The sequence below is a fragment of the Dipodomys ordii genome, unplaced genomic scaffold (assembly GCF_000151885.1).
Source record: "Dipodomys ordii isolate 6190 unplaced genomic scaffold, Dord_2.0 Scaffold97, whole genome shotgun sequence".
Lineage (NCBI taxonomy): Eukaryota > Metazoa > Chordata > Mammalia > Rodentia > Heteromyidae > Dipodomys > Dipodomys ordii.
In genome coordinates, this window is record NW_012267313.1 from 10,477,146 (window position 1) to 10,488,431 (window position 11,286).

The window sequence follows — 11,286 nt, forward strand, 5'->3', positions numbered from 1 at the left end:
GAAGTTCCCACTCCGGGTATACGGGAACAGCGGTAGTCACGGTTTTTTCTCGGAGCTCGGAGATCTTGTTCGTCGCGGACGCCGGTTTCCTCGGGCTCCGAGGGAACTATCCAGGAGGAAACCCCAGGCAGGGGGGTAGGTGGCTCGTGGTGGCTCTGAAAACCCGGGGCGCCCAGCCACTCGTCAGGGGACTGCCTCTTCTGGAACGTCTCCTCCTCTCTCTCCTGCTCATAGGCTGGTCCCTGGGCGAGTGGGAGGCCCCCTTCCAAGAGGCTAAACTCCGGTACTGCTCCTCCTTTTCCTTCTCCGCTTCCACAACCAGTCTCCGGGCTTGGGCTACTTCCTTCTCCACACCCTGCCTCCCCTGTGCCTCGAGGGAAACCCGGGTGCGCACCGACGCGGCCCAGCTCTCCGTTTGGAAAAGACCGGGAAGCGGAGGGGTGAGACCGAGGGAAGAGAGGGCCAGGACGGACCGGGTGTCCCGCGGCCGAGCAGCCTGTGTGTGTGTGTGTGTGTGTGTGTGTGTGTGCGCGCGCGCAGGTGTGGAGATCGTGGGGCGCGCGGGGGCCGGGGGCCGAGCCCGCGGGGGGACTCAGGTGCCCGCGAGCGCTGAGCTGAGCTGCGCCGCCGCGCGGCCCTGCGCGCTCCCGCGCCCGCACTTCTCCCGCACACTTCCGCACTCGGTTCGCGGGGCGCCGTTCTGCGGGCCGGGGAAGCGAGACCATTTGTTCCCGCGGTGCCAGATGTGGGTTTTGCGCTTGGCGGTTCCCCGGAGCTGGGCCGGGGAGCGCGCTGGGGTGTGGGGAAAGAGGCTGCCCGGAGAGGGTCGGCGGTCCCGGGGTCAGGGCGCTCTGCAGGGCCGGCAGAGGGGTGCGGCTCGGGGCTCCGATCGGTGTGGGGTACGGGGAGGTGGGGGTGGTGGTGGTGAGGGGCCCTAAGGGCTCCGTGCAGCCCCGGGTAGGGTCGGCGTTCCTCCCTCCTCCTCCGGACACACAATCTCTCCCGGGGCTAAGGTGGAGACAAAGGCTTCCGGGACGCGGCTCGCCCTCGGAGCCCGCCCTGCTGTCCCGCAGCCGGAGGCCGGGGCGGGGGGCGCGAGTCCGGCGCCCCCCATCTCTGCCTCGGAGTCAACGGTGACCGTGGGAAGGTCCTCCGCCCCCGAACACCGGGTTTCGAGACCCTTATTTGGCCGGACCCCAAACTTGGAGGATGGATGACCAAATATGGAGTGTGCGCGCGCGTGAGGGAGGCAGGAAGACGGAACCGGGAAGGTGGTGCTTTGACCCGCGCCTGCGGTGGATGATAAAACCCGGGGCCAGGCTGGCAAAGTGCTCCATTCACGTGCAAAGTTGGCCTCCGAGGTCCAGACCCCGCTATTCGGGGACAGTAGAACATCTGCACGTATTGCATCCAAACTCAAAAAAAAAAAAGCAGCAAACAAGTATGATAGGTTGGTGGAATGCCTACTTTCGTGATTCTCGTGCTCACGGCCTCATTAGATTCAGTGACAGAAGGACTGATTAGATTCAGTGACAGAAGGCCCGTCTAGCATCTGCCCTCACCTTCTCTTGAACTCCTTTCTCCTGCTGCAGCCTCTCACTGACAGACTCGCTCTTCCTCTTAGATTTCCTCTGCTCACGGCCCTTATGGTCCAGATCTGGCTCACCCCAGGCCTAGGCTTCTGTCCTTGTTAGAAAAATGTCTAGGGTCTTCCAAGTTCTGTGTAACAATGAGCCCCCCCTCCTTTGTGCACATGTCTCTCTCCTCTAAATAGAATACGACACAGCAAATTCTATATGCCAGCAGTAGCTTCTAAACCTGTTATTTTTCTATTTATAGGGGGTCTGGGCAGGGAGCCTTTCTTGCTTTGTTAAGAGATCTGCTTTAGTGTAAGTACCCAGCCTGTAATATTTCATACAAATACACGATCACAGGTCTAGTCCCTTTGCATAACAACAAGAGAAGAAGAATGGGGGGGGAGGGGGGACAGATGGTGTGTTGGAGACAGAATTTAATTGTGGGGAGTAAACCCCTGGGAGCCTGTTTCATTGTCCATAAGATGAAATGCATAAGTGCTCTGCAAAGTTCTTAGGATTGTTTGAATCAGCCTGGGTAGAGAACTCAGTATGTAATTAATCATAAATGCATCTGTTCTTAGAACTGGATGAAATGTACATCTGCTAAATACACTGCAGAGACTGATGGTACACAAAGTAGAGAGGTTTCCTCAGTTTCTCATTATTATGGGAGGTCAGGTCAATGTTTTTGGTGGAAGGTGTTGAGAATGAAAAGATCAGTTTCCAAAGGAGGGAAAAATCAGTCTGAGAATTCGAGAAGTCCTCAATCTTTGGTAGTTCATTCTCCCTCCTGTCCCAAGTGGGCTAATTACTTCATTGCTCACAGATCCTTTCTATTTCTGCACATGCTCCCAGGAACAGAGAGCATTGTTAGGCATAGTTTTGATTGTTAGACAGTATGGGGGCAGGATGGCTCTCAATTCTGCTTTCCTATTATATTTTTACCTGGTACAACACAAAACACCACATTCATGTAAGTATGTAAGAACAACCTCAGTTGGGTTTTAGAAGCAGATCTCTAAACTAACTTTATGGGTTACTATTCTTTAGTGTGTAAGTAATAGAAACTCAGAAAACCAGCACAAATGAAACTGAGAAAGAAAGCATTGGTTCTTAATGTTCAGGGTCATGGGTGGGTTCATTGTTATGGGTGTGAATTTTCTTTGTGTTAACTTGATTCTTGACAGTCTCTTCCCATATAGTGGTCATTTATATCATATTAGAAACCAATGGAAGTGAGAATGTTGTTATACTGATGAGTATGTTGGGGCTGAACTTGATTTCCTTTCTGTAGGGAATTACCTACAGAAAGTCTTCAAACCAACGTTCTGCCCTGGAGCACTTCTGGAGCCCAGAGGAAGGAAAGACTTGCTTGGTCCAAACAAAGTTACACTGCCAGGGTGGGGAATGGGTACTGGGAATGCCTAAATGAGTTGTCTCCCTGGTATTTGTGAGCCTGAGGCAGGAGGATCTCAATATTTTTCCCTACCATTATTCTCAGGGCCTAGTTTCCAGGCCTTCGGCATAGAGGGGGTGTGCTCTGAAAGCACACGGATACACAGTCAGTGCAGAGAGAAAGGTTTATTGCCAGCAGAGGGGCTGACCAGGCTAGTTCTCTCACCCAAGGGAGAGAAAAAGTGCTTGCCATTGTCTAGGGAGCATCCTATAATCTAGAGGATGTAAGGGTGGGAGGATTCCAGTATGGTGGTCTAAGATTTATGGCAGCTGCCTGAATAGATAAGGGGCCTACTATTGCAATGCCAAGGTGAGAGGGAGGAGCCTGATCTTCAGCTGCCAGCACCAGAGGGGCCCTTTGTGTGCCTGTCTGAGGAAAGGAGCATGTCAGGCTAACATCCTCTGGGTATGGTATAGGTTTTCAGTCTCTTAAATTTTTCTTGAGTTAATTGTAATGTTATATATAAATAGAAGGTCAGCCAACACAAAGTCCCCAATATTTGCCCACTGTAATGTTTGATAACGTTTTGTGTAGATGCATTAAATGGAACATTATACACATTTACTGTAGCTCAAGCTCCTTAAAGTATAATGTTCACCCTAATAACATAGCAGATAGTAGGTGTACTTTTACTTATTAACTGGTATTCCTCCCAATCAGTATCATTTGAATATATAGCCATAAGTATTGCTCTTGTTTTTTAAAAAGACCAGGAATTACTTAGTGTCCATCTGGATAGAGTTGTTCCTCCCAAACTGCACCTTAAGGAATGTATACATACAAGCCTACTTTAATTTTTTTATATTATTATAATGGTGATGTATAGAGGGGTTACAGTTACCTAAGCCAGGTGAAGAGTATTTGTTTTGGGACAATGTCATCCCTCCCCTTGCTTTCTCCCAGTTTTTCCCTCCCACGCAACAACCCTACTTTTTTTTTTTTTTTGGTCCCTTAATATGGAAATTTTATTATTTGAAAACAGATTGAATGAATTGGTCAGTGTTAAAGTCTCTGTTCAGAAGCACTCTCTCTCCTTTTGCTTGCTCTTTTCAGTCCAGAAACTCAGAAAAACCAGCACAATATTTATTTAACCTTTATTCTGGGTGCCTGAGAGGAGCCTAGAGCATTTCAGTGGGATCCCTGCTTATCTCTTAGTGAAAACAAGTAATTCTAATGGAGATGAAGAGAGGCACACAAAGCTGTGGGAACACTCAGTAGGGAAGCCTCTGGGCTCAGGGAGGCTTCCTGGAAGGAGTTACTTCTAAGCTGGGCCTGGATGTGTGCCTTAGCTTCAGGAAAGGGGGATAGCAATAGTCTGTGCCAAAGAAACAGGGTGGCCAAAGGCTGGAGATAGGAGTCAGAAGATTTGAAGAATAGAATAAAAATGCCTTGTGCCCCTGCAACCTAGAGATAATAAGGGCTGTCTCAGAACCCAACCTGTAGAGGAATTTGCAACCAAATCCAACTTCTGTTACTTCTGGACATTCCTTATCTAAAAATGAATGAGCTTCACCACAAGCTCTATACTGGAGTCATATTAACTTGGAAGCTGTCCAGACAACTCCTGCATGTTACTTAGAGTTACCATTGCACTGATTGAGAGTATTGAAAAATTGGGTATTGATGTGCTTCCCCTACTCAACCTCAGGCTCCCAAAGCACCTAGTTCAAGGCTTGCTTCAAGTGTGCTTTGTATTTTCTCCTTATGCCTGTGTAATTTTGCATGTCGTCTAGAACCACCTCTCTCACTTGTGTTCTTGGTCCGTTTCTCTCTCTTGTGACTTCCCCAAAGCCTTCTGTAGCTTTCTATAAGGCTTTGGACATTGTATCAGAGACTAGCTAGTGAGTTGGCTTCCTAGCTGCGCACTGTGAAGAGGACCTGCTTAGCGTAATAATTGTATAAGGAAAATGGTTGCCTCCTCCTCAGTGGCCTATGGAACTTAGATAAAGTGAGGACATAGTGCCATGTACATCACAGTGTTTTAAGGAAAGGGATGAAGGGATGTGGTAAATAATAGTCATAAGTGCTACATGAAAAGAGAAAGGGGCCGTGTGTGTGTGTGTGTGTGTGTGTGTGTGTGTGTGTGTGTGTGTGTTGGATAGAATGGAGAAATGGCAGTAACATAGATTTATGTTTTTTTTTTTTCTTTTTTCCTTTCAGGTAGCAATGAATGTGGATCATGAAGTTAACCTCTTAGTGGAGGAAATTCATCGTTTGGGCTCAAAAAGTAAGTAATTCTTGAGGTTCTAAGGATTGAACCCAGGGCCTTGTGCTTGCTCTACCACTTGAACCATGCCCCCATGCTTTTGTTTTTGTTTTGTTTTTGAGATATGGTTTGGCTAACTTTACCTAGATTGGCTTCAAACTTGAAATCTACCTGCAGAGTACTTGGATTTATAGGTGTATACCACCACACCTGGCCCCAAAAGTAAGTGGTCTAACACAAATCATTTCTTCTACATTTTCCTCAGAGCAGGCGGGACTGGCTTTTGGAGAAGCCTGTGATGGGTCACCAGAGGGCTGTAGGGCACAGGATAGCCTCTCTGCCCTAACCCCAGGCCATACCTCCTTGTCACGGAGGGCTGTTTGAGATGTAGGGTGCCAAGGAATAGTTGAGATGTTTCATTATCCTCTGAATGGAAAGAAAACTGTTGGGCTTTCATCTGGTTGTATTTTATTTTTTTGGGTCTGGTCGTGGGGCTTGAACTCTGGGCCTGGGCGCTGTTCTTCAGCTCTTCAGCTCAAGGCTAGCGCTCTACCACTTGAGCCACAGAGCCACTTCTGGCTTTTCTCTTTATGCTTACGTGGTGCTGAGGAATGGAACCCAGGGCCTCAGGCACGCAAAGCAAACGCTCTACCACTGAGCCACCTTCCCAGCCCTCTGGTTGTATTTTAAATCTGATAATGGAACCATGTTCAAATTTTTTATTTTTCTCCCTATTAAAATTTCTATTTTTTTACACATCCCATCTGAGAGGTACTAAAGCTATACACACAATAAGAAGTCTCATCACAACTTAGGAAAAGAAATAACTGTTCAGTGAGTTTAATCATATTGTAAGTTACTATTTGTTCAGTACCCACATATGCCAAGACTTGTGTGTAAATACAAGTTACACAGGTATGTTTGTTTTCCTCTGGAAAACATCATTGATGAAAACACACCTTCATGGGGCAATTATCAAAAACAAGATAGCATACTAAACTAAACTGTGTAGTGTTGGCATTCAGTTTAGTATGGTCCTTGTGAAACAGATTATTGGGAACTATTAGTTGAGGGTTCAGAGTTAAACCTTGAATCTCAGGTGAGTCTTTAAAGTTTAGGGCAGGTCAGATGACACATGAGTTGAATTTGGAATGAGAATGAATTTGATGTTTGTGGAGAACACTGAGAATTATGTGGGAGAATGTACTTTATTTAGTACTCCAGTCAAACAGATGAACAATCTTGCCTAGTCCATTTTTCTCCCACCTCCCAACTGACTTTGGTGAGTTTCATTTTCACTAGGGATGTCTTCACTTTTGGTCCTGCCCTGTATCCAAGTTTTTCCTGAGCTCTAGAACATTACATTATGTGAGAGGAGCACTTTCGTTTGAATGGTTTTCTTTCTTATCTGTGTCAACTTAGATGGGTTAAATTCCACGAGTTTTAAAATCATATATAATCTTGACATCCCCAGATGAATACATTTTACTACCACAGACCAAAACTCTGTTTCAAAATCAGCAGCTGAATAAATGAAAAGATTTGAACTAATTATCAGCACTTGCATATATGTGAAAACACTTTAAACTTTGCCGCTTTACTTCAGCCAGCTTACCTTGGCTTTCTTGTTCTTAGCATAAGATCACAGAATTAGAAGGCATCTATCGAAGGATATCCTCTTCTGGCTTGTGTTAATTAATTAAGGTGTGTCGAGTAATTTTGATATATGAGTTCAAGGTGCAAATTGATGGAGGAAGTTTTATCAAGTCAAATCCTTAAAAGTCTCATTTTTCATCCAGAGAAAAAAGATGAGGTGGAGAATGATTTTTTGGAGATTGAAATGTTTTCATCTAACAGGTATTTCTGGAGTACCTTTTTCTCAAGTGTAGGAGATAACAGAACTAAATATACTTAACCTTTAAGGTCTTCTTAGGTAGCTGGAAGATAGATAAACTAGTGTATAAACTCAGTGGGATGGGGTGCTTTGGCACATGCCTGTAATCCCAGCACTTGGGAAGTGGAGGCAGGAGGGTTGAGAATTCAAGACCAGTTTGGGCTACCATCGCAAGTTCCAGGCAGCCTGGGGGAACACAGGTGAGACACAGTCTTAGAAAAAGAGTATAGACTCGTGTCAGACTGTCTGCCATCAATATGTCATTACTCTCTGAAATGAATCCTAGCTCATCTACACACTTGATGTGTGATCTTGGGCACATTATTAAACTTGCCAGTGTCTTGGTTTCCTTATTTGTATAATAATAACAAATACTGTATCTAAGCAATTAAAAGACCTTTTTCACAATTTCAAATCTCGAAAATAAGAATGTGTCATAATACATGGGTGCTGTATTGAAATTGGCAGTTTAATTGGAATATAAAGTAAGGGTGCTTCTTGCAGTCAATGGTGTCTTCTCTTCCATGAAATGAGGATTGAGTGAATTTTAATGACTGTAAAGTGCATTGAACAGTTCCAGGGACAAAGCAAGTACTCAATAAATGTTAACTATTCCTAGCATAATTAACGCTGACTGCTTTGACAGACATATTTAGTTTTTTAGGAAGAGGGACTATTTGATGACTTCTTGTATTTGAGTTTGCTTTTGTAGGAAAATAATTTATCTAGGGAGAGGGGTCTGGGATGCTTGGCATATGGCTTAACACGGGCAAAATTACAAAGCAGGATCCCTCATGGTACCCTGCACAACAGTTCATTAAGATTGGATCCATATGGAGAGAAGAGCAGACAAACATTGGATGTGTGGCCATGGAATGAAGAACCTTATCCTTGAGGTCAAGAGCTTCTCTTTATTTTCAAGGTGACTGTGGCCAGGAATTTGGATTTAATAGTCAGGATGGATACCTGAGGAATTGCTTTTGTTCTGTGCCAGTACTGAGACTTGAACTGAGTGCCTAGGCACTGTTTCTACTTTTTTGCTCAAGGCTGGTGTTCTACCTCTTGACTCACATTGCTACTCCAAGCTTTTTAGTGGTCAGTTGGGGTTAAATGTCTCATGGATTTTCCTACCTGTGCTGGCTTCAAACTTCAATCTTCAGATGTCAGTCTTCTCAGTAGCTAGGATTACAAGTGTAAGTTAGGGCCACTGATGTCCAACGCTTTTTTTTTTTTTTTTGCTGGTCTTGGGGCTTGAACTCTGGGCCTAGGCACTATCTCTAAGGTGTTTTTCAAGGCAAGCACTCTACCTCTTAAGCTATATAATACTACTCCCAGCTTTTTCTGAGCAGTTTATTGGATATATAAGCCTAACCGACTTTCCTGCCTGGGCTGGCTAGGAACTGCGATCCCTAAATCTCAGCCTCCTGAGTACTCCTGAGTAGCTAGGATTATAGGCATGAGCCACTGGCATCCAGTCACACTTTAAAATTTATTTTTTTGTCGGTTGTGGGGCCTGAACTCTGGGCCTGGGTGCTGTCCCTCAGCTCTTAGGCTCAAGGCTAGCGCTCTACCACTTGAGCCACAGTGCCACTTCCAGTTTTCTTAGTGGTTTATTGGAGATAAGAGTCTCATGGACTTTCTTGCCTGGGCTGGCTTTGAACCATGATCCTTGTATCTTAGCCTCCTCCTGAGTAGCTAGGATTATAGGTGTGAACCACTGGTGCCCAGCTTTTTTTTTTTTTTTTAAAGATCCTACATGGAGGATTCTGAATATATTTAGAACACACTTGATCCTGGATTTCTCTTTCATATGTTGTCTTTATTGATTTGTCACATATTAATTTAATTATGTCAACATAATTTAAAAAATATCAATATGGGGGGGCTGGGAAGGTGGCTCAGTGGTAGAGCGCTTGCCTTGCATGCTCAAGACCCTGGGTTCGATTCCTCAGCACCACATAAGCAAACAGAAAAAAGCCGGAAGTGGCACTGTGGTTCAAGTGGTAGAGCGCTAACCTTGAGCTGAAGAGCTGAGGGACAGCGCCCAGGCCCAGAGTTCAGGCCCAACGACTGGACCCAAAAAAAAAAAAAAATATCAATATGGGGAAATTTATCTACAACCTTAGCACTGTAGCTGTTTCTTGGTTCTCTTTCAGTTTGTGTAGATAATACAAAGGCCAGGAGACCTTGTGTGTATAGAACATTGAATCTGAATTTTGGATCTAGGAAAAAGCTACTTGAGCTTATGATCAAGTGTTAAGTTATAATATTGGTTGGCTCATATTAAAAGGCTGGTTAAAGATTTTGTTTGCCACACATGGAGGCGAGAAATAGACTGTGCATTTGCTGATATTGTATTTTCTCATATTAGATGCTGATGGACAGTTAAGTGTGAAATTTGGAGTCCTCTTCCAGGATGACAAATGTGCCAACCTCTTTGAAGCATTGGTGGGAACTCTCAAAGCTGCAAAACGAAGGAAGATTGTTACCTACCCAGGAGAGCTTCTTTTGCAAGGTGTTCATGATGATGTCGACATTATATTGCTGCAGGGTTAAGGTGTTTCCATAGTTTTGTGCATTGCTGTTTTGTTTTGTTTGTTTTGTTTTTTGAATTTAGGTTTCTGGTAAACTGGAATAGTAAGTCAAAGGACCAACCTGAGGTTACATAATGTATTTTTATAGAATTTTGAAAACAAAAATGGACTCACATTTTAGTTTTTTTTTACATCTTGAAAAGGGTGATGTATTGCCCAGTAAAAATAAACAAATCCTACAAATCCTATTATTTTTCTCAGCAGAAATTGGTTGGAAGATATAGTAAATGAAGCTTTTTTTCTTTGCCAGTCTCAGAGCTTGAACTCAGGGCCTAGGCGTTGTCCCTGAGCCTCTTTGTTACTCCAGTCTAGTGCTCTACCACTTGAGCCACAGTGGCATTTTTTCTGAGTAGTTTATTGGAAATAAGAATCTCATGGACTTTCTTGCTCAGGCAAACTTTGAACCTCGATCCTCAGATCTCAGCCTCCTGAGTAGCTAGGATTATAGGTGTGAGCTACCAGAGACTGACTGGAGCTTTTTTTTTTTTTTTTTTTTTAGTTGAAGTATGGAACCATTTGCTTCATAAATCATTCTTAGACAGTTTTTACAGATGCTTGACATTCTGTCAAAGTAAAAAGCCAACTGAAGAGCAAGCCTCACAAGGAATGTTACTTTGTTTATATAATAAAAACATGAAACTGTTTCAAAATTGCCTTATTGCTTTCTTTGTCATTTAAGCAAATGCCTCTCAGAATTGAGTTTTTCAACAAGATTAGGTAAGTATAGGAAAAGTTATGATTTGAAGATACTCTTAAAAAGAGAAATGAAAAAAACAGTATGTTAATGTTGTACCCTATTGCCAATATTTGTTTTGTTGGCAGTGAGTATTTACCCAGAACAACTACTTCGTGTATATTGGTGACATTATGAAAAATATCTTGCCTCTTTTCTCCCCCCCAAAATAGGGTTACTAGGGTTTGAATCTAAGGCATTAAGCATTTTTGGCAAGCACTCTACTACGTGGGCCATACTCCCAACCCAGGAAAATGTCTTACACAGCTAAGATTCACTTGAAAATAGGTTATGTTAAGAATCAAATACTTGGGAGTGAAAGTGTCATGATTCAGCAAAAGTTGATTGCAAGCCGGGCGTTGGTGGCTCACGCCTGTAATCCTAGCTACTCAGGAGGCTGAGATCTGAGGATCGCCTTTCAAAGCCAGCCCGGGCAGGAGAGACTGTGAGACTCCTATCTCCAATAAACCACCAGAAAACCGGAAGTGGCGCTGTAGCTCAAGTGGTAGAGCGCTCGCCTTGAGCTGAAGAGCTGAGGAACAGTGCCCAGGCCCAGAGTTCAAGCCCCATGAACGACAAAAAAAAAAAAAAAAGTTGATTGCAAACATGTTTGTGGTCTACTGATACGTGCTCACCCTGCAGAAGGACAAGGGACAAGAAAGGAGCTGGTAAACCTGAAGTTAAAGAAACAAACATTCATATAGCTCTGGGCCTCTAAGCAGTTGATTTGGATCTAGGTAGGCGGAACATTCCAAACTGGCCTAATTCCTACCATGCAGAGACACTGGCCTTGGGAATCCAGTATTCTAGTCCAGAATCAGGTCTG

At 44.4% G+C, this 11,286-nt stretch overlaps 1 protein-coding gene across 2 annotated transcripts; it reads left to right on the plus strand.

Annotated features, from left to right (window-relative positions):
* The first annotated feature begins 262 nt into the window (after positions 1 to 262).
* Positions 263 to 9,998, plus strand: Abracl (ABRA C-terminal like). 2 transcript variants are annotated; one of them, XM_013026772.1, is made up of 3 exons: positions 263 to 451; positions 5,194 to 5,260; positions 9,505 to 9,998. In XM_013026772.1, the coding sequence occupies exons 2-3, from the start codon at positions 5,200 to 5,202 to the stop codon at positions 9,687 to 9,689; spliced, it is 246 nt and encodes an 81-aa protein (XP_012882226.1). In that variant the 5' UTR covers positions 263 to 451; positions 5,194 to 5,199; the 3' UTR covers positions 9,690 to 9,998. The 2 variants fall into 2 exon arrangements, with proteins under 2 accessions (XP_012882226.1, XP_012882225.1); XM_013026771.1 differs by having other exon boundaries at positions 263 to 440.
* The last annotated feature ends 1,288 nt before the right edge of the window (positions 9,999 to 11,286 follow it).

Bases quoted from the DNA above. Each gene is read 5' to 3' on its own strand.
- Abracl (XM_013026772.1), top strand. From the start codon at position 5,200: ATGAATGTGGATCATGAAGTTAACCTCTTAGTGGAGGAAATTCATCGT. The intron at 5,261-9,504 runs GTAAGTAATTCT...TTCTCATATTAG, and splicing joins TCATCGTTTGGGCTCAAAAA to ATGCTGATGGACAGTTAAGT.